General features: G+C 51.6%; 1 protein-coding gene across 2 annotated transcripts in view; it reads right to left on the bottom strand.

The window, feature by feature from the left end:
• Positions 1-1,317: 1,317 nt before the first annotated feature.
• MGAT5B (alpha-1,6-mannosylglycoprotein 6-beta-N-acetylglucosaminyltransferase B) overlaps positions 1,318-22,915 on the bottom strand; it is a 73,914-nt gene continuing 52,316 nt past the window's right edge. For both annotated transcript variants that reach the window (XM_030232690.2, XM_050981274.1), the window contains 9 exons: positions 20,174-20,305; positions 18,710-18,843; positions 18,080-18,210; positions 15,649-15,804; positions 14,516-14,662; positions 10,807-10,923; positions 4,025-4,099; positions 3,314-3,588; positions 1,318-1,942 (listed from right to left, as the gene is read on the bottom strand). In XM_030232690.2, coding sequence (XP_030088550.2) covers positions 1,744-1,942; positions 3,314-3,588; positions 4,025-4,099; positions 10,807-10,923; positions 14,516-14,662; positions 15,649-15,804; positions 18,080-18,210; positions 18,710-18,843; positions 20,174-20,305 — 1,366 coding nt within the window. In that variant the 3' untranslated portion in view covers positions 1,318-1,743. The remainder of the gene's footprint in view (positions 1,943-3,313; positions 3,589-4,024; positions 4,100-10,806; positions 10,924-14,515; positions 14,663-15,648; positions 15,805-18,079; positions 18,211-18,709; positions 18,844-20,173; positions 20,306-22,915) is intronic.

Genomic DNA, 22,915 nt, shown 5'->3' with positions numbered 1-22,915 from the left:
CTGTGGAGAGGTGTTGCTGCTCAGATCTGCAAAGAGAGGCTGGTGCTGCTTTTATTTAGACACACACTGCCTGCAAGACACAAAAATTACTTAATCAATCCTTCCCCTGGGCTGGCGTCACAGGCAGGATGGAGTCTGCCCACGCAGTTGGGAGCTGAAGATGATAAATTGCTCTGGGATAACAGCAGTGTCTCCAGCTCATCCAGGGCAGGATGTGGCCAGGCTCACATGGGGGGTGCCCAGGGGACACAGCAGGACACGGTGAGGGTGGCTGGGCCTTGCCCAGTGCTGCAGCCCAGCTGAAGGAATGGGAGTTTCTCCCAAAAGCTGGCACTGGGAGGACAGGCTGGAGGTGCCAGGGGTGTGGCACAGCTCCTGCTCCAGGGCACTCATCGTGCCACTGATCTCCATCAGTAACTGCAGCCAGAGGGGACAATTCTGCCAGGATCCTGCATGACAGTGCCAGGTCAGGCTGCCACCCCACCAGTCTCCCTCACCAGCCAGGCCAGGAGTGATTCCATGCAGGGAAGGGCTATGAAGGAGTTTCCAGCCCCTGATTTTCTAGCCACACCTTTTATGGCATGCAAGAATTTCCCCATTCAGCCTTGCAAACAGCAGCAGGGCTCAGCACCAACCTAACAGCAACACCTTGCCCTGCAAGGTGCAACCCTACAAAAACAGACCAGGTCACCCCAGCCAGCACCAACCCAGCCAGGGGACATGCCAGGAGGGGACATTGGAAGTGGGGCAGAAACCACCCCCAAAGCAAGAGGAAGAGCACTAAGGAAAGTTGAAGAAGCAGAATTCTATGGAACATGGTCACTTGGAGCTCACCTCTTGCTGTGCTGGCAACATCTGGGACACACAGAGTCAGGATGCTGCTCTTCAGCTGCTCTGCCCTCACTCAGTGCCCATCAGGAACTCCCTCCATGTGCTGCAGCACATCCTCCCCTCTGCCCACACAGCTGAGCCCCGAGCAGCCCCTGTGCCCTCACCTCCACCTCCAAACATCCCTGGGGGGATGTTCAGCTTCATGCATGGCCCAGCAGAGTGAAGAGCAGCCTGGAGGCTGGGGGGATCACTTTGGGCACCTCTGCCCTGTCCAGGGACCAGCAGATTTCCCAGGAACCCACTCCAGCCCCATCCCAGCGCTGTCTCTTCCTGGGGCTACCAGGGGTGCAGTCCCCAATGTGCCCATCTAACCCAGCCACTGTCCTTGTGCTTTGTCCTCCCCCAGCTCCACATCCACAACAGCCACCAGCATCACCCCTGTCCCACCCCCAAAGCAGCTCTGCCCAAGAACTCCCACAGCAGGGCTGGGTGTGGATTCCCCTTTAATTTACCACTTGTTAGGGGGAGGGTTAAAAAAATCAATAAATAAAACAACTTAGGATGCTTGAAGAAGATGAAAACCCTGAAACTGCAGCCTGCTGGTGGCTTGTCCCATCTCCAGAGGAGGGGAAGGGTGTCCCCAGCCCCTCTCTCTCCAGCACCCCATCCCAGCGCCACCAGGTCCAGGTGGGTTCGGTCCAGGATGCGGTCGGACGATGCTCCTCGGGAAGAAAATGACTCCAAAGTTCAGCACAGGGTCATTCACAGCTGGCTGGTGGATGAAACAGCCCCCAGAGTCTGACAGCCCCGGCTCACCCACCGCGAGGGCCCTGTCCCAGCTCCTCGGCCGCCGCGGAGTTCTGAGGAGAAGCCACCCGGCGCCGGTGTCACCAGGGCGGTGGGGACGCCGTGTCACAAGCAGTCCCTGCACAGAGCCACCTGTCCTTGGCGGAAGTCGCGGCAGGGGCAGAGGCGCCGGTACTTGGCGTGGTGGCCGGCACAGCTGAAGAGCAGCGGCTCCTTCTGGAGGTAGCACTCGCGGACGTTCTCAGCCACCGCGGGGTACAGATGGTTCATCTCGTACTCGGTGCTGTCGCACGCGATGCTGAGCCTGGGGGCCAAGGCAAGGTGGGCAGGTCAGGTGAGCGCCCATTGAAGGGGTTTTGTCCTCCCTGGGGAGGTTCCTTTGCTGATCTGTGTTTGCCACCCCCCGGCTACATCTGAGGGCCTGTCAGCAGCCCAACACACCACGCAGGAAGGGGGGATCCTGGAAACTCAACCCTGCAGCCCAGAGATAGCCTCAACCCACAGATGGCTCAGAATCACCCACAAAACCCCACCCAAATCTTAGCAGTTGGATTTGTTGGTCCTTGTGGGTCCCTTCCAGCTCATGAAGTTCAACGGCTCTCTTACAGCCCCTTGCTGACCAACAGCTCTGTCCATGGACAGAGATCCATGGCCACCTCCATGGATGTAGATAGCATTCTGTGTTACTGTATGTTACTGTAGATAACATTCCCTGGAAGGGACAGGGGATCAGGGAATGCCCACATGCCCTCATGTTAGCTGGGATTAGCCAGAAAACTGAGGTGGGCATCAGCAAAAACCCTGAGGAGCAGCAGAAATGCCCAGAGTGGATTTTAACACCCCTCCCCTCCCAGATGGAACAGCAGCACTGGCACTGCCCTCCCACCAACCCTTCTCATCCAACGAGTCCCTGAGCCAGCTCATTTTAAGGTCTGGAGGAGGACGTGCAGGGGGAAAGAGTGAAAGGCAGGCTCCAGCTGTAATTTATCACATAAAAATGTCAGCGGGACACGCAGCGCCTGCCTGACCAGCGTGACAGCTCCGGCAACACTCGCATTTAAATTGCCCAGAGAGCAGCACAGAGCCTGGTGGCAGATTTATACTCTATTAAAACTTCACCACTGTGTGTTCAAAAGCAGTTTTATAGAGAGAGACATTAAAAAGGAGAGAGCATGCGGGAGGTGGAGAGGAATGGGGTTGGAAAGAGGCGGAACCATGCTGGAATGCAGTTGTTGCCTGCTGAAGAGTGAAGCTGGGCCCTGCCTGCACTGCCTTCGTCTCATACTTGGTGCTGTCGCACATGATGCTGAGCCTGGGGGCCAAGGCAAGGCGGGCAGGTCAGGTGAGCAGCCATTGAGGGGGTCATTGAAGGGTTTTTGTCCTTCTTGGGGAGGTTCCTGATGAGGGAAGGATCGGTGGGAGGGCAATGCCAGTGTTGCTGCTCCATCTGGGAGGGGAGGGGTGTGAAAATCCACTCTGGGCATTTCTGCTGCTCCTCGGGGCTTTTGCTGATGCCCACCTGGCTAATCCCAGCTAACATGAGGGCATGAGGGCTCATCACTGGGATTTTGGGAAGGGGAACCTGAGGAAAATGGGTGCAGGGGATGGGGGGAGCAAAGGGAACATCGTCTGGCTGGTGGCCCCCCACAAGCTCCCCGAGAAGGCCCCAACTCACTGGAGAAACACCTCCTCCTTGTTGAGGAACCTGAAGAAAGAGGGCTCGCAGACCAGCCCGTGCCGCCGGCACGTCTCCGTGCACGTGTGCTGGGGCTCCGACACCCACACCTGCAGCGAGGCCACCGGGGGCCACGCCTGGGGGGCCCACCCCGCGCTGGGGGACCACACCAGGTGGGTGGAGTTGGGGGACAGGGCCAGCGGGCTTGGAGGGCTTTGCATAGCAGGACTCTTGGTCTTGGGAGACGGAGGAAGAGATGATGTGGTGCAGAAATCCTGGTGGCAGAGAAGATAACGGGTCAGTGCTCTGAGATGTTAACAATGGGGAAGGGAGACCGCTGGTGGGACAGGAGGACACTTGGGATGATGACTTTGCTCGTCAGGTTGAGGTCACCTGCATGCATAGATGGCACCTTCTGCTGTGGGGGATGGACCTCTGCTTCTCTCACCTCTTCTTCTCCCAGTGCTGCCTTATTCCCTGCAGCAGAAAGGCCCTGACCCAGCCCCAGCACCCCCAGGTGTCCTCCACCAACCCCCAGCACCTTTGGCCCATGACAAACCACCCCCAGCCCCATCTCCTGGTGCTCTCTGCAATCAGGGCACTGGCTGCACAATGCCCATGGGAGAACAGGGATGCTCCCCAAGGAGAAGAGGGAAAGCTGGCCACGAGGACAGAGATAGCTCCCCAGGGAGGACAGGGATTCTCCCCAACCTGGTGCTGAATGTAGGCGTGGATCCGCTCCAGCATCCCCTCGCAAGTGTACTCGTAAGGCAGGTAAGGGTCCACCTGTGAAGGGCAAGAGCAGAGCACAGGCAGCAGGTGGGGACAGCCTTGCCCTGCCCCTGAGGCAGCAGAACCTTGGGCATGGCTTTCCCACCCACCAAAGCCCACAACTCATGTCTGTCCACCAAAGCAAGCAGGGAAGAATGTTAGGGTTGGAGAAACCTCACCAGCCATAAAGTGATAAAGAGAGAGGAGTACTTTGGGTTCAGCCTGTTGGTGAAAATGAAATCACCCCCATTCCACTTTAATCTCACTTTTTTCTCCACTTTTAGTAAGTTATACAATCAAATCAGTTTTCATCCAGTAGGTCACTTCAAACTAAAGCATGAACTGTTCCAGCCCACAAAATACTCTGCAGCTGTAGGCAAGGGAAGAACAATCTTTAAAAAATTATTTTTTAAGGAACTTTCTGCCCTGGGAAGACATATTTTTCCACATTCCCTTATTTTTCCAGAGGGATGTTACATGAGGTACAGGAGGTTGGTGCCAGTCCTGGGACCTCCCTTCCCCTTGTGTATCTCTGCAGAGCATTATTCAGGAGGATTATAAGCAAAACCACCCAGAGATAATTAATCCAGAAAACACTGCTGCTTCTATTTCCTGAGCTCTGCACCTCCAAAATAGCTATTTCCTTTTGAAGTACCTGTCAAAACCAAGCTCAAAGGCTCAGTCTGCTGAGAACCCTCTAAGCATCTCCCTGCCATAAATATCCCACCTGAGATCTCAGCCAGGCTGGAAATCACAGCTGCTTCATCTAATTACAGATGTGCACGCTAATCAGGGCTGACACAGTGACAGGCACCAATCCTGCCTCTGAATTCCTGATGGGCTCTCGGTTAACTGGGGCAGAGTCCTCTGAAAGCAAAATTGCCTGTCTCAGTTTCAGAGCCAGGCTGGGGCTGCCTGGGATCAGTTTGGAGGAGACAAACCCCCCCTTGCTCAGCATTACCAGTACTCAGTCTCATCTGAGCACTATTTTCTTAGGGGTTTTTCCCAGGACCCCCTTTTGCCAGGCATAGTGCAGATATAATTCCAGAAACAGCCTCATCCCCCAAAATGCTGCACATCACACAAACCCTCCTTGTGCCTGCACATGTATCCAGAGGTGATGCTCCAGGTGCAATCCCACCTCTCCACAGGCTCCCAGGAGCCCTGGGGGACCCCTGGGCATCAGGAGTGGGCTGGAGCCCAGTGCAACCCTTGCTCCTCTCCCTCTCAGGGGGGACCCCAAAGGCTCTCCTTCCCTTTGCTCTCCTCTCCAGGTTTTGTTAGGATTCAGCTCGTGCACTCAGGACTGAGAAAATGCCAATTTGGAGAAGATAATTGTTTAATTAAAATCTGACAGGCTCAGCCTCTTCTCAACAGCCACGTTGTTAATGGCACTCCTCACGTCGGGAGCTCAGGATGTCCCCAGAGCCCTGGGAGGGAGGAAGAGGAGGAGGGGGGGGGGGGGGCTGTTCTGAGGTGGGGATCACTGCATCCCCCTGCAGAATGATGCATGGGATGGCATGGAGGGAATGGAGGGGTTGGTAAGATGGACTTTGCCATCCTTTCCTCAGGTGGGAGAGCTTCCCAGCCCCAGTGCTCTCTCCATCAGCCAGGCAGGGAGTCACTGGTGTCCCGTGGGGATGCCACCACGACAGCCCTGCATTTCCAGCTGGAAGGGAGGATGAAGTCTCCTTCATTCAAAAGGAAAAGAAAGCGGGGTGGAAAAAATCTGAACGTCATCAGACAAATAAGTAGAAAAATAATGCAATTCAGTGCTGGCACGTAACAGCAGGCTGGAACATTTTAACCAGCTATTTTCACTGTGATGTTTAATGTGCTGCTCTTTCAGGCATACTCTGAAATGTATAATTTTCCATTATAGTCCTGTATGTTTGACTTTAATATAATGAAGCCTTCTCCCTTCACTACACCAGAATATTGGGTCTATTAAATTGCTTGTGTGAGGACTGGTCTTGACAATGGGAAGAGCTGAAGGCCCAGAAAATGGTGGTGCTTGCAAACCTCTCTCCTTCTCCAGCCTCTAACCCCAGGACAACAGATGGAATCCATCACTGGGACAAGCCTCCAGCATCCCCTGTCCCAAGGGGACACCACTTGTCTCTCTGCCCCCTGTCCCTGTGCTGAGATTTGATCTCAGGGGTAGAGGGCTTTGGTGCTTCCCTAGTTTCAATCTTCCTTATAAATAGTTCAGGGATGCAAACCATCAGGGAAACCCAGAACTGCTCCCAGAGGGATGAATGGCAGAGACACAGCCTGCCAAAAACCTTGTCCAGCAGCTGGAGGGTGACCTGGAACGGGTGCCACCTCCAAAAGGATGAGAGAGGGCAGCACAAGGGCTGTTCTTGGGGGGAGAAACACAGATTGCAAACCCAAGCCACGTCCCAGGCATGATTCAGCTCTGCCTCCAGAAGGAAGAAGTTTCTTTCAGGCAGAACTGGGTTGGGAGGGATGCCGGCTGCATCCCAACTGCTCTGTTTGCACACAGCCAGCAGCTTGGGGAGCTCTGCCAGCCCAGCAGCAGCTCTGGGATGGCACAGCCTGCCCCAAGCTGCAGCAGGAGAAATTGGGGTGCTGCAGTGACATTAAAATATTGCTGAGAATCAGCAAGTCCTCCTGAGACCAAAGCTTGTTGTCAGCTCGACCACACCAGGATTACTGCCAGGTTCATCAACCAGCTCCCGAATTCCCAGACAGGCTCCCAGTCCCTGGTCCCCAGCACAGCTTCCACCTGATGGCAGAGCCAGTTTTCCCACAAGATGTCACATCCCCAAAAATGTCTTACTGAGTTCTGGCCTAGAAGATGCAAAACATCTGTGGGATATATAATTTTACGGTCATATGACAACAAAAATCCCTAAATAAAATCAATTTCAGGTCAGTTTTCAATTTGCAATGTTTTCACCCATCAGGGAGGGGGAAAATGTTGTGTTTCAGGTTCAATCTGTCTGAGTTAGTGAAGCAAAGGGAAATGCATCATTTCAGATCCAGCACTCCTTTCAATAAATTGGCAGGGTATTTCCAAACAAAGGCAGGCAGATGGGAAACAAAACCATAGCATTTCATTCCAGTAATTTTGAAATGAAATGTTTTGACAGAAAAAAAATAAATTGATGGTGGTTATTCTGAAACACAGACAAATTTATTAGATATTCCAATAACAGAACACCCCATTTTTCCTTTGGGGGAAAAAAAAAGGAGTCAGTAAAATAATTTCTCTGAGCTCCAGTAACTGGCAGGGAACAGGAACACTAAATTGCCCAGCTACCATCTTCCTGCTGCTCCTCCTGCTAATGCCCTTGTTTTCAATTCCTGCTGTAGCAAACAGTATTTTAAAGACAAGATACCCATGGACTCCTGGAGCCAAAGCCCATAATAAGGCTTTTAAACCTGTAAGGTAGGTCAGTTTTTAGGCTTAATTGCCTTGACAACATCTCTAATAAAGCAGACCTTTCCATTTAAAAGATAAAAAGGTGGGGAGGGGGGAAAGAGGCTGCTGTAAGTTATTAACACTCACTCCCTGCTCTGCTCTGGGAGGATTTTTACAATTTCTTCAAAACCCCAGAGAGGTGAGTTGGGGATGAACTCCTTGGAGGGAAGGAATCCCTCCTCTCCAGAGTGACTTCATGTCACAATGCTCATGGGGCCTCAGTGACTGGAGTTGTTCATCTGAGGCAAATTTAGGACTTCCAGCAGCTGAGGGTAATTCCAGAGGCTGGGATACTTTGTGGGAGGGCACTACAGTGCAGGGGTCCTGATCCCAGAGTGGTGAGAGGAATTTGCCTTTACAAACCAGCTGTGGGTCTGCTGGTAGATAAAGCCAGCACTGAGAGGTAAAAGAAACAATGGGGAGGATTCCACTGAGTGATGAACGGAAAAAACATATTTGCCTTTACAAATAAACTGCAGGTTTGCTGATAAATGAAATTAGACAATGAAAGATGAAAGAAACAATGGGGAAAACCCATAAATTCCATAAGAATTAACAATGAAAAGGGAGGGTTGTACATTAGAGGGGAATCTCTGGTATCAGGCATTCCAGGAAGTCTGAACCTCTCAAGTACCTCAGAAATGGGGAAAGAGAGAAGGGAAATGTGGCCAAGAAATTGGGATCAAAAGGAGGCTGTGTCCTCCAAAAAAATTGAGAGACCCCCAGGGGAATGCCCCATGGCCTCTCCCTTTATTTGAATAAAGTAAAAGGACTCCTCTGTCTCCTTTTTGCACATAAACCTCTGGTGTTTGGGGATTAATTTTCCTGATGGTGGGAATGAGGAGAAGAGCTGAGACAGGAGCTTGGTTTGGGCAAACCAGGGATGGGCACAGCAGCTGCTCACTCCAGTGAGTGCCCAGTTCTGGACACCAGCTCCTCCTGCCCAGTGCCCATTATGCCACAAAACCTTTCCCTAAAATCCTTTTTCGTTCTTTAATTTTTAACCAGACCATTAAGCACCTAAATGACCTGGTGCTCATCCAGTCAACACAGCAGCAGCACAACACAGCTGCTCAGGAACCAGCACAGCCCTTTCCTCCATCCTCTACCTCACCATTCTTTAATCATTTTAGTAGCACAGCAGCACCAGGCTTCACTATTTTCTTTCTTCTCTTCTGGAAAAAGTGAAAATTTCCTTCTCTCTCCCAAAACAGCTCCCAGCCTCCCACCCAGAGCAATTCCTTCACTTCAGGGCTGTCTCCAGCCCAGATGGTGGAGGGTCAAGCTCTGGCAGCTGGCCTGGCAGCACAGCAGCAGGGATGTCATTATTTTTAATTTAATTCTAATCAAGATACAGGAATGAATGTGCAGAACAACAACTGTTTTCCTAAGTTGGGTTTGATGAGTCTTTACAAACTCACAGAGAATATGAACATGAGGTGAAGAGCTGCAGGAATCACCCTGGAGGAGGGAGGACACAGGGTGATGGCATGGCTACATTACCTGAATCAGGCCCCCAGACTGCCAGAGGCACCCACCCCTGCAGATTCTAATGCAGGGAAAAGCAAGGATGACCTTTCTCTGACCAGCATCACCCCTGTGCCCCCCAAATCCCACCCAGCACCATGAACCCTGAGCCCACACAGCCCCAGGCAGATCCTGGGTTCCACAGCACATCCCTGTCCTACAGAGAGGATGGCTCATCCAAGGCAAAGCAAATGGCCAGCAAAATGGCTATCAGTGCTTTCCTCCCCTCCAGGAAAACTGACTTTAATAATTTGGACAACTTGAAAGGCTCCTGCCACAGGGTGGGAGCTAAATATTCATGAGGGAGTGTTTCCAGAGTGGGCACAGCAGGAGTGCTGCCTTCCCTGGGGCTCTCCCCTTCCTTATAGCCCTCACAGAGGCAACTCCTGAAGTTATTCCCATTGATCTGCTCTGTCCAAAGGAAACAATCAGTGAAGTGGGGGGAAGGCAGGTGCAGAGGGCTGCAGCCCTCTGGATTTATCTTTTTTATCACACCAGCTCCCAGAACTGCTCTCCACCTGCAGCAACCTCACCTCCTGCTCCCAAACCTTATCTCAGCCTCCCCTTCTCGAGGCCTACCCACAAGATTCCCAGGGGATCCTTCAAAGGCACAGCTCTGCCCTGGGGAAACACCTAAAAAGGCAAAGGAAGGTGGGAGCCCCTGTGCCCCTGGGGCTGCAGGAAGGGACCAAAACATCCAAAGGAGAAAGGAAAGGAAAAGGAGAGCCAGGCTCCAACATCTGCTGCTGCTTGTTGTCTTAGGTTGGAAATGGGGCTGTGTGTCCTATTGCCATCTGTCAGAGCTGGGCAGTTCTCTGCTGTCCATGGGGCAGTCTTTTCTTTATGTCTCCCACACCCAGCCCTCCCTCCAGGAGATCTCTGCTGTCCATGGCCACTGAGTGTCCCTGCAGGGCTGATCCAATTCCACCATCCCATGGGGAGATGCTCTGCCCAGGGGAGGAGCCAAGCATTCCTCCCTGGATCCAATCTGCCCTGGGAACAGCCCAGCAGCCTTTGCCCCCTGCATTCCCAGAGGAGCAGCTTTCTGCTGCCCTGCATTCCCAGAGGGAGAGCAGGCCCATCTCCAGCAGCCCTGGAGCTGCAGAGGAAAACTCCCCCCTTGGGCAGGATCCCTGCTCCAGCAGAGCCACAGCTGGCACTGCAGGAGGGCTGAGCCCCCTGGATGGGACTGTGCCCCACCTGAGCCCCCCTGGGATGGGACTGTGCCACCACCTGAGCCCCCTGGAGGGATGCCACCTCCGAGCCCCCTGGGATGGGACTGTGCCACCACCTGAGCCCCTGGGATGGGACTGTGCACCACCTGAGCCCCTAGGAGGACTGTGCCCACCGAGCCCCCTGGGATGGGACTGTGCCACCCCTGAGCCCCCTGGTGGACGTGCCACAGCCTGACCCCTGGATGGGACTGTGCACAGCCTAGCCCCTGGGATGGGACTGTGCCACCACCCTGACACACAGGGGGTCAGGGTCAGATTCTGTCTCTGGCAGTGTTGTTTTGAATTACTGCATTTTTGCTTTTTTCCTAGTACAGAACTGTTATTCCTACTCCCATATCTTTGCCTGAGAGCCCCTTCATTTCAACATTATAATAATTCAGAAGGAGGAGGTTTGCATTTTCCATTTCAGGGGAGGCTCCTGCTTTCCTTAGCAGACACCTGGCTGTTCAAACCAAGACATTTGTCCAAACCCAGCAGTGGGGAGGTCACCCCAAAACTGCTCTGAGCCCTACCTGTGTCCTCATGATGGTTTTGATGGCAGCTTCAAACTCCTCAGAGTTGTTGTAGTCAACAGTCCACACGTGGGGCTTCCCGATGAAATCCTCAGCATATGGGTGTTGGGAGGACACCTGAAACACAGCAGTGCCAGCTGGATTTTGCAATCCCTGCTGGAATGGCTGCTGCTACCTGCTCTCAGCTGGATGGCAGAGAGGAGCAGCAGCCTCACAGACACAGTGGGGTTTGACCCATTGTAATAGGGAGTGCTGGAAAATGGTTTCCTCTCAATGCAGCGGCTCCCCAGCCTCAGGATGATGTGCTATAATTCTCTCTGGGTTGGGATGCCCCATTCCCAACTACACTGAATTCCTTTGGCAGCCTGGAATATCTCATCTCTGTACCACAGGAACAATGTACCCTTGACCTGAGCCATTCTGTGGGTTTGATGGTAAAAACACACCAAAGCAGGAAAGGTGTGTGAAGGCACCACATCTCCCAGGTTTGCCAGCTCTAGAAACAAGGCAGGGAGAAAATCCATTGCTACTGAAGGCTGGGAAAGGCTGGCACTGGAAGAGAGCAGTGCTAGAAGCTGCATCACCCTGCTGCCACGGGCAGCCCACACACTGGTACTCCACAGGTACTGACATCCTTGCTTTTCCCTGGGCTGCCCACACAGGTGATTTCTGGGGATCCACCTCTTTTGTTTCAGCCCTAAAGTGCCTTTTCAGCCCTGATCTCCTCTGGGAAGGGAAGAGAGAGGTTGCTGAGCAGAGGACATGTTTTGGGGGCACCATAAAACATCTCAGAAGGGCCTGAGCCCCTGCTAGCTGGAGGAGAGGAGCTGTGTGGTTTATCACCCTCATTGCTGTCCTTCCTCATCTCTCTCCTGGCAGATTGATCACATCTTTCCCCTCCGGCACAAAAACACCTTGAGGCATTTCACAGCCCTCACCCCAGCTCCAGGCTGAGGTACAGCCCCACCCCACCCAAATGAGTGCTAACACCAAATTCGGGGGGGTGCATGGGACAATCAGGGGGGGCAGGACAGCCCAGTCCAGCTGCACAGTTAACACCAAATTCAGGGGTGCATGGGGCAGTCAGGGGGGGCAGGACAGCCCAGTCCAGCTGCACAGCCCCCAGCTCGCTCCCTGCTCAGTGAGGGAGCCTTGCACTGCATTATCCACTTTATTAATAATAAAAGAGGCAATTTTCCCAAGCCTTTAACTTTTAAAGAGTTCCTGCTCTACTTAGATTGAATTCCCAGTGCTGGGCAAGCCTGGGAGGGATTTTATAGCCTTGGCACACTGTGCAGGTCCTGGTGTCCCTCTGGGGGGACAAAGGGATGAGCAGGGGGCTGGGAGCAGGGTGTGGGGATCTGTGGGTCTGGGCTGGTGGAGAAGGGGCTGGGGGTCTGCACAATGCTCCTGCAAAACCTTCTCCTTGGAAAACCCACACCTACAGCAGAGCCCCTTCTACCCAAGGCAAATCCCCAGACAGGAATCCTGTCTGCAGACATCCACAGAGGAAACCTTTCTCAAAAAAAAGTAACCTCAGCCTAGCAGCTGCTCTTCCCCAGGCTAGCCCAAGGCCTGGTGCCAACGGGGTGGCTCCCCCACACCACACTTGTGTTATAGATATATATTATAATATTGGCTTTTTGCAAATATTAAAATGGATTCTATATGTGTAGTGTTAAATAACTTTGCTATAAATATACAGTTATTATTTCTGCTGTTAGCTAAAACTTAGAGAAATAGCTGATATAGATATGCTCATGTTAAAATGCCTGCTTGGATGGGATAATATCCAAGGAACATATGATGAGGACCCTGCTACTGATATGCCAACTACCAACACTTACCATTGGTAGAAAGTAAGGCCCAAAACTGAAGGTGATGATAAGAATGGACTGAAACCACAGCCAAGGAATATGCATGCTCTAAAAAGGCAGATCTGAGGTGGAGCAGTGCTAAACAATTCTGGGAATATGTAAACTAGTTTGGGGAAAAGTTTACATTTCTATTTATATTTTATTTATATTGATATATTGTAATATTTACTATTAGTAAATATAAAACAATATAAATAGTAGATATTAAAATATAGAAATAGAAATAGAAATAGAAATAATTTGGAAACCCCCTTTATTTCTATTGCATTGGCCCGTGATATATTAATAAACAATATAAATATATTGTTTATAATATGTTTATATTTATCTACAATATAAATATATTGTATTTATATTGTTTATGAATATGTCACAGGCCAATGCATTAGAAATGGTCTATAAGGGGTGTTTCCAAATTAGCAGGTGTGCTCTTGACTGAATGCCAAGAGGCACCTGGCTATAAATCCTTGCTTTGTTGTCTTTGTCTTTCATTGTCCTTTAATAAACTTTCTAAATGTTTGCAGCAGAGTGAACTGTTGTGTTGTGATTTCAGGGTTTACCTCAGAACCTGGCCCCTCCCCTGATAATTCCCTCCCAGGTGTGTCAGCCACCTTTCCTTTCCCCTCCCTGACCCCTGCTGAACACTGTCTGTCAGTCCTGGAATTCCAGAAGGGCATCGAGTGACTGGCAGATTCAAAGGATGCCCTGTACCCCTGGGGGGCATTGGGCCATCCAGGTGTCCTTTGTCCCTTGAGACCTCCCCTCCTGTACCTGGCTGGTGGCTCCCTGCCCCTTCCCTGCCCTTCTCCCCGGGGTTAAAAGGAGCAGCACCCACGGGGTCAGGAGTTCTGCTGGAGCTGGGGCTGGGTTCAGAGGCTGTGGGCCAGAACAAAGCTCTGGATCCAAACCCTCCATCAGAACCCACTCCTTTCCTTCCCCATTGCCCTAAAGCTTCTCCACCAGAGGGAAACCCGAGGAGCAGCCCCTGTTACAGGTGGAATCTCCATCCCAACACCACCAGAGCTCCTGCAGGCCTGGACTTGTCCCCACGTGCCCAGCTGGAGCACCCAGCCAGCCAAAAGTGTCTGTGGGGTGAAACACCACCCAGCCATGGCCAAAAGTGTCTGTGGGGTGAAACACCACACAGCCATGGCCAAAAGTGTCTGTAGGGTGAAACACCACAGAGCCATGGCCAAAAGTGTCCCTGGGGTGAAACACCACCCAGCCATGGCCAAAAGTGTCCCTGGGGTGAAACACCACCCAGCCATGGCCAAAAGTGTCCCTGGGGTGAAACACCACCCACAGCCATGGCCAAAAGTGTCTGTGGGTGAAACACCACCCAGCCATGGCCAAAAGTGTCTGTGGGTGAAACACCACCCAGCCATGGCCAAAAGTGTCTGTGGGGTGAAACACCACCCAGCCATGGCCAAAAGTGTCTGTGGGGTGAAACACCACACAGCCATGGCCAAAAGTGTCTGTGGGGTGAAACACCACCCAGCCATGGCCAAAAGTGTCTGTGGGGTGAAACACCACACAGCCATGGCCAAAAGTGTCCCTGGGGTGAAACACCACACAGCCATGGCCAAAAGTGTCTGTAGGGTGAAACACCACCCAGCCATGGCCGAAAGTGTCTGTGGGGTGAAACACCACCCAGCCATGGCCGAAAGTGTCTGTGGGGTGAAACACCACAGAGCCATGGCCAAAAGTGTCCCTGGGGTGAAACACCACAGTGCCGCTGTTTGGTTCAGCACCAAGGGCCAGCCAAGCTCAGGCCTGTCCCCTCTGGCTTTATTGGTAATATTCCAGTAGTGGACAGTGCTTCCCACACTTGCCTCTCGGGACGTGGGCTTCCCGCGGAAGAACTCGTGGTTGAGGGAGCTGTGGGGGGGGTTGAAGCGCGCCTGCAGGAACACGCAGCCGTTGGCGATGGCCTCCAGCGGGGCCGGGCCCTCGTAGGGGAACCCAAAGCCAATGAAGAGCTGCAAGGCACAAACACAGTGCTGCTGAGTGATTTTCCCCACAGGAAACCTCCCAGGTAAACCCACCAGCATCCCCTCTCTGCTGCTCAGCTACTGCACACCAAGCCTCTAGTGGGGTTCAACAAATTATGCTGAAAATTCCCCCTTTTTACAGAATTCACAGAATGACAGGGTTGGAAGAGACCTTCAGGATCATCCAGTCCAACCCAGCCCAAACACCTCAACCAAACCCTGGCCCCCAGTGCCACATCCAGGCTTTGTTAAACACCCCCAGGGATGGGGACTCCACCATCTCCCCGGGCAGCCATTCCAGAACTTTATCACCTTTCTGTAAAACACTTTTCCCTGATATCCAGCCTGTATTTCCCTTGGTGCAGCTGGAGGCTGTGTGCTCTGGTTCTGTCAGTGCTGCCTGGAGGGAGAGCCCAGCCCAGCCACCTTTCAGGAGCTGTGAGAGTGATGAGGGCACCCTGAGTCTCCTTTTCTCCAGGCTACACAACGTCAGTCCATCAACCACAGCCCACTTTGCACAGCCATGAAGTTTCCAGGAGCTGCAAGATCCCCCATGGTGCTCACAACCATCACTTTGCCCCTGCATGGAGCAACATTGCTTTGCCACAGCTGTTTGGGCTGCTAAATCAGGAATATTTCCCCCAGGCAGCAGCTGAAGGCGACGGGGATGTGCCCACACCCACACACTCCAAGAATCTAGTTTATTTTTATCACAGCTTTAAGGTGGAAAACCAAAAAACAAACCACCCCACTCAGCAATAAATGAATTAATGAGGAAACTTTGCACTCTGCCTGTGGACAGTCTGCAAGGAGAAACTCCTCAGACACATCTTGATCTGAAATGGGCTCTGCTTGGTTCCTGCCTCATTATCCAGGCTGAGAGGTTTGTGGTTAATTATCCCAGCTGGGAGTGCCTGCGGGCCTGGGAGGAGCACAGGTAATGGGGGACAGGGTCCTGGGATGGCCTCACCCACCTTTGCCTTCCTCAGCAGCTGCTGGAACTCATGCTGGGGCAGCAGCCCGTGGTTCTTGACAAATGCTGGCACCTCAGGTGGCCTCTGTGTCTCATAATAAACCGTGCCATGGATCTCCATGTACTTGTTCAGGATGGCCAGGAACTTCTCCTTGCCCTAGGGAGGAAGGCAGGCATGTGAACTACACCAAAGGATGGCTCTGACCTCCTCCCCGTGGTTATGGGGGAGTTTAACTCTCAAACTGCTGTCCCAGAGCGCCTGCCATGCTTCAGGCAGACCCACAGCAGTGCAAAATCTCCACCTGTCCCTCTTCATTCCTTGGAAACACATCCTGCACTGCCCCAGGCTCCTGGAGAGCCCCAATGGCTGCAGGATCCATCACTCTGATCATCAGGTTCCTACCTCCCCTGTCCCCTCCAAAGGCAGCTCCCACTCTGGAGCTGCTGAATTAAAGGCTTCAGAAGGTTCAGAAGGAAGTCTGCAAAGACCAGAGCTTGCTAATAGCCTCTTATTCCAAGTAACAAGTTCCAAGGATTTTCTCATTCAGATTTAATCCTGTTTCACTACCTGGAAAATGGACGGGGTCATCAATTTTCTTCACTTGGAGGCTTCCCTCCAAGCAGCCTTTCTTTTCAACAGCTTCTCTACTACAGATTTTTTTTTTTTTTTGCTTGAAAAAACCACAAAGGACCCATCCTTTGGATGCTGGATTTTCCAGTGCTGCAACAGCCCCAAAAGAGCAAAGACCAGGGGGAATAAGGAGTTATAAATGGGGAATTTGAGAAAACTCTGTATGTTGCCTTAAAGCCTCCTCAAATGCTCTATTTCTGCCCTCAGCCATGGTTCCCTGGAATCCTCCAAGGCTCTAAGGCTTTCCCAGCTTATTAAAACTTCAGCTCCTATTGTGAGCCACAGGCAAGAAGTTCAGAGGGGTAGGAAATGAGAAATAAAACAAAGGGAGGTTTAATGAAATGTTTCTAAATGTCAAAAACATCCTGCTCTGGAGAGGGTGTTTGGTCCAAGGCTGGTAAATTAGCACCTGGTTCCAGAAGATGGAGGTGGTCTGCGCCTTTCTAGACCTAAAAATCATTCAAAATAACGAAAATTTCCTCTATTCCCTTTTTTATTCCTTGGAGTGTTCAAGATGGAAAGCAAAGGCCAGGCAGCCTGGCCTCAAGGAACCAGCAAGGCCCAGCCCCAGCCTCTTCACCCAGCAATAAATGACCCCAAATATGCAGTTGGGGAAAAACTGATGTTGTTTTTGAGTTCTGACTCAAACCAGCAAATGCCTGTAGCACCCTGGGTGGAGGGAAATGTCCATTCTGGGGTTTGAACTCTCTTTAGTGCCTTCCCAAATTACCTTAACTAAGCACCAAGGAAACTTCTGGATAAGAAAGGGCAGGGGAATGGTAGAAAAATAGGACAAGATGTTGCAGTTCTCCTAAAATGAGATTTAGTGGGTTTGAGTAGGGCTTTTTAGGGAGCCCCCAAGCCAGGCAGAGGAAGGGGAGATTTGCTCTCAGACCTGGGCAGGGATGAAACCCCACAAACACCAGTAAAGAGGAGACAGCCTGGCTGGATCTTGGCTCACCACAAGCATCCCTGCTAATTAGCAGCTGCTAATCAGGAAAGCTGGGAAGGGGAGGAGGTACAGCCCCCACTGCATCAACCCACATCAATCCCAGCAGCTCCAGAGGACCCAGCCCACGTCAAGGCAAAGTTGAGTCTGACAAAAACCTTTTCTCTCCTGAGAAGAGGAGCAGAGGCAAAGCCCAGCAGCAGCTGGTGTTGTACAGTACCTGCAACTGGAGCAGCCCCAGGCGGTGCACAGAGGGAAAAATAGAAATAAATCAACAGACAATGAGAATTAGCTCCTTTTTACAGCCCTGGAAGGAAAAGCAGCTTGCTAGCTCTGGAGAAGGTGGGGGGGGGAGCGTGCACAGCCCCTCTGGAGATGCAGGGGGGTGTTTTGGGGGGCTGGAGGGGCTGTCCCCATGCAGTGACCCACCCCTCTCCCTCAGGTGTTCCAGGCTTGGGGAGCACAACCCCTTTTCACAGAGTGCTTGAAAGCAGACACGAACTATCCCCATCATAATGCAGCAATCGCTGCAATTAATTAGTGGCAATCATTATAATTAATTACATAAAATCATCAATATGAAATCCTCAGCCTCAGAGCCTGCTGGGAGGAAGCACCATCCAGAGCAAGGAGCAGAGAATGGTGTCCTACCAGCCTCTCCCTGTTTGTTAGAGGCTCTGGATGTGTCCCATCACTCCCCCAGGACCAGGACAAGGATGGTTCTCCACAAACACACCCAGATCTGCACCTCCACAGCTCAGGGTGAGAGCCAGAGGCTGGGGCTGCCTCCCAGCCCTGCCTGCGCCTACCCCTGCCTGCCTGGCTTGTCCCCAGCAGCCCAAGGAGACCCACCTTCCAGATGCTGGCCTCCTTGCCATACACCACGGCCATGCTGCTGACTTTGTTGGCCTTGATGAGCTGCCTCTCGGTCTGGTTGAGCTCCTCCGACACAAAGCCCATGAAGGAGTTGTCAGGGGTGTGAGCTGTGGGCACCAAGGGGAGGAGACAGGTGGCTGGACAGATGTTTCTTGGGATGTCCCCAGGGGTGGGGATACAGCCTGAGATGAGCCTAGCTCCATTGACTTGCTGGAGCATGGAGGAAAATGGAGCTGAATCCCTATCCAGGCAGCCCATGAAATCCAGGCTTCAGAAGCCACCTGAGCAGCTCTTCACACAGTGAGGTGTTTTTAGGCTGCCAGAGGAGCTTCACACAGCCAGGAAAATGGCATGCTTGAGTCACCCAGCATCCCCCCCTATTTCTTTTTCTCTCTCTATCCTGTATCTCCTTTCCAACCCTTCTATCACATTTGCTGCGGGCACTCAATAAAGGTGCATTCATTTTGATTAATACTGAAATCCCTTCTGTGCTCTTTTTGCACTGTGCCATCAGTGAACAAACCATCCCAACCCCCGTTTGCTCTAGCAGATCGTGCCAAGCCCCTGCTCCAGCTCCAGGCAGCCCTCCCAGGCTGCAGCACTCACGGAACATGGTCATGAACTGCCTGGGCTGCAGGTTCCAGTAGCCCCAGTTGGTGCGGTAGCCGCGCAGCGTGGCGTACTCCTCGTGGTTGTAGGCTGGTTCTGTCCCAAAGGTGTCGATAACCCGGACACGGCACCTGCAGGGCACACACCCCCTGAGGACACCTGCTGTCCCCAGGAGCCTTGTCCCTTGATCCCAAGCAGAGGGAGAGGAATGATGGGATTGTATTTACAATCAAGCTGTGGGTCTGCTGGTAGATAAAACCAGTACTGGGAGGTAAAAGAAACAATGGGGAGGATTCCACTGAGTGATGAATGGAAAAAACATATTTGCCTTTACAAATAAACTGCAGGTTTGCTGATAAATGAAATTAGGCATTGAAAGATGAAAGAAACAATGGGGAAAAAACATAAATTCCATGCGAATTAAAAATGAAAAGGGAATGTTGTACCTTAGAGGGGAATCTTTGGTATCAGGCATTCCAGGAAGTCTGAACCTCTCAAGTACCTCAGCCAATGGGGAAAGAGAGATGGGAAATGTGGCCAAGAAACTGGGATAAAAAGGAGGCTGCATCCTCCAAAAAATTGAGAGACCCCCAGGGGAATGCCCCATGGCCTCTCCCTTTATTTGAATAAAGTAAAAGGACTCCCCTGTCTCCTTTTTGCACATAAACCTCTGGTGTTTGTGGATTAATTTTCCTGACAAGAGGGTGAAGCAGCATCCCAAGGAGCCCTTCCCAGCACTGCTCCCTCCTTGCAGGACAATTTCCCTTTGCAGGACCCTCAGCTCCCCAATAGCTGTGAGAATGATGAACCTCCCAAAAGTTTATTATTAATGCCTTTCCCAATATCCTAGGAATGCTGAGGCAGGCACTACCAGCACAAGGCTGAGGACAGAAGAGGAGCAAGAAGCAAGGGAAGAGCAAAACAAGCTGAATGCAAACTCAAATGCATTTATAATAAAAGCAATAACACGGCTTGTCATTTTTCTCTCTAATAAAATTGAGTAGGATAGTGGAAAAGATGGGAAAAAATGTAATAAATAGCAGGTCTATCAGCACTAAATTAAATCACAGATTTTCCAGGCTGGTGATGTACCAGGGGAGGATGACATTTGTCTTGATGCTCAAGGAGCCAGGAATAGGGCTCCTTACAAATTCCCAAGGCTCACCCTCCCCTCCATGCTGTGCCCACCCCTGGCTGCAGGAATGGAATGGAAGCACACATCAACACACTGCAGGCACATGCAGGGTTTGGTCTTTCCCCAACTCCCCCTCTTTTATTGAGGTTTTATCCTAAATACCTGAGGCTCAGAATGCCTCATGCTGTGGCAGCAGGGGACACAGCAAGGCACCAGGCAGGCAGAAATCAAAGGTAAAATCAAAGGGTTTGGCTCCTTGGGTTGGTCGTTAGCCTTTGCTTGCTAATTAATGAAATGGAGATCAAGAGCAGGCAGGCTTTTCTTACCTGTATTTCTTAAAGGAGAGCCCCATATGCTGCTTCATCTGCTGGAGGCCGTGGTAGTCAGTGTAAATCAGGTCAAAAGGCAGAGGACTGGTCAAGGGGCAGTTCCCCCGTCCTGGAGGCACCCCTAAGTGACTGGGGAAAAGCAGGAGGGATCAGCCCCCTGCAGCACAAGCTCTCCTTTCCCTGCTGGGCATTGAGCAGGAGCCATCAAACAGCTCCTCTTTGATGGAGGGGGAGGCACATGGTTCTCCTCACCCCAGTTTTTACTTCCCAGGCCAAAGATCTGGAGAGTCCTGGTCCCTCCCCATCCTTGCACCTGCTCCAGCTGAGCTCCTGCCCCTCCCAGATGGACTGTGAGGCACAGCATTCCCAGCCAGGGCTCACCAGCATCCCAGTCCCCACACACCCTCCCCTGGACCTCTCTTGATTGAAGACACCAGATTTCGTTTACTTTCAGTGCAGTCACACCAGTGACAGACTTGTAAAGCCACATCTTTCCTCTCCTCTTTGCCTGCAAGGTTCCCAGCTGAGCCTAAAGCTCCCTGTTCCCAGCTCCACATCCTCCCAGCACACCCTGGAATGTCTCTCTTATTCTACTCCTTACCCCCCACATCCCACAGCACTCCCAGCTTCTCCTTGACTCTGCTGGCAATGCCTGTCCTTGGATGCTGGCACATTTCATTCATATTTCTCACTTTTGGTCCCACTGATGAAATAATTCCACAAAACAGGGGGCAGCTGGGCCTTGGGTCTCACTCAGGGGTTTTCCAGCCAGTTCCTTACAAACAGCCACACTCAGCCCCTCTGCCCTCCTCCAGTGGATAAAATGCACTATGAAAATCCATATAAACTCGACTGACTGTAATCTCTTTATCAAGACCATCAGTTACCTCGCTGCCAGAGTGAGATGCGATTAATCCAGCAAGATACAGGGCTGCTAAACCTGTGGTGTGTCTCCTTCCATTTCCAATTACCTCTGTGAACTGATGAATCCCTCTCTCCAAAGCTGTTCCACCAAGTGTACCACTGATGTCAGCCTGACAGCCCATCTGCTTGTCTGGACCATGTTTCCGCCTTCTCAGAAAAAAAACCCCCTGTGACACCTTCCAGCTTCAGCAGGTTTCTCAAAAATCCATGTTGCTTGTACTTGTGATTTCCCAGTGCCAGTTTGCTCAGAGGCTGATTCACTCCACAGTTTTAATGCTCCTGTATTTTGTTTTTCTTCCTAAAGATGATAATTCCTCATCCTCCTAACTCCACTCACACCCAAAAAGCAGCAGCATCCTCATGGAAAACCAAACTGCTGAGCTGATTTGGTGCACCCAGGCTGTCTCACTCCCACCACGCAGTTGTCCCGTTCCGTTCTCAGTCCTTCCAACAAGGCTGAGGAATTCCTGGTTTATTTCACAAGTCTGAGCTCAGACACTGTGAAATCTCACCCTTAGCTCCTGCCTGCCAGGATGTCTGTCTTTGTTTTCTTCTGGGCTCTTCACTTACTCCAAACCCCAATTTGGAGATGGGAATTTATCCCAGTCATGCCTCTAGGTATTTTTTCTTCTTTAAGGAATAAAACTTCTGGTCAGGCTTTACACTCCCAGGCTTGGAATCTTTCCTTCTTTGTGACCTCTCTTACGGGTTCTTTCAATTTCTCAGCATTTTCCCTTCTGAACCTGAGAATTCCCTTTCCAGCCCTACCTGGGTTTTATCTGTTCCTCAGCTGAAGCTCAAATGGCCCCAGGGCCCATCCTCTGAGAAGCACTTCCATAAGGTCCTCAGCCCTTGCCAAGCCCTTCAGCATTTCACCTTTCAATCCCATGGCTGCTTCCAGAGGGAATCGATGGCTTTCCCATCCAGGGAAGGCCAAGGGACACAACTGTCACAAATCTTTGCTCTCCAGTCTCTCACTGACATCAGAAGGAGTCACACAGAGCCAGAAATTTTTGGCCATAAGAAATATGATAAAGGCCTCTTGATTGGCTCCTGGCCATACCTCCCTCTTCTTCTGAACCTGATCTGGTGGAAGATGCCCCTGCTCATTGCAGGGGTTTGGACCAGAAGACCTTTAAAAGCTCCCTCTGAACTCAGACCTTTCTGTGACTCTGATGTGGCTCCAAGTCCTTGAGCACTGAGCACCAAGATCCTTCTTCCAGCCCCATCCCAACCTGACACCAGTGCAGGGTCACCCCAAACTCCTGATCATGACAGGGACTCCAGAAAATGAGTAAATGTGGAACAACCTCGCTGGGCAAAGCCAGGAAAAAACAGAGGAATTCAATTTAAGACAAAGAGCTGCTTTTGCAGCTGCTTCATTGCTCTTGTCACAAGGAATTTCAGCATCAGCTCAGGGCAGCCTGGCCGGGGATGCCGCAGGGGGAACAGGTTGCAGTTTTGTCACTTTTATGCACAATTTTACACGACAGGACTGATTTGGAAGATGGCAGGAATAGAAAGGCTCTCACTTCCCACAGCCACCTTGGTACAATAAATAGGGCACCAAGGAGACTCAGTCTCCTGGGAAGGCTGAAGGGGAATTTTTAAGCCAGGATTTTGTAGGGATGGAATTCTAAACAACATATTTGTTCACACAGTGCTGCTTTTTCCTCAGTCATCAGACAAACAGTGATTTACACCAACCTGCACTGTGGTGGAACCAATCCATAAACCTTGTATTTAACTAAAAATCCCCAAACCATTACACTGTGCTTGCAGCACACACCGTCCTCTAGCTGGTATGTGTCACAC

Source organism: Serinus canaria, chromosome 18, assembly GCF_022539315.1.
Source record: "Serinus canaria isolate serCan28SL12 chromosome 18, serCan2020, whole genome shotgun sequence".
Taxonomy (NCBI): domain Eukaryota; kingdom Metazoa; phylum Chordata; class Aves; order Passeriformes; family Fringillidae; genus Serinus; species Serinus canaria.
This window is presented reverse-complemented; position numbering and strand designations above follow the sequence as displayed.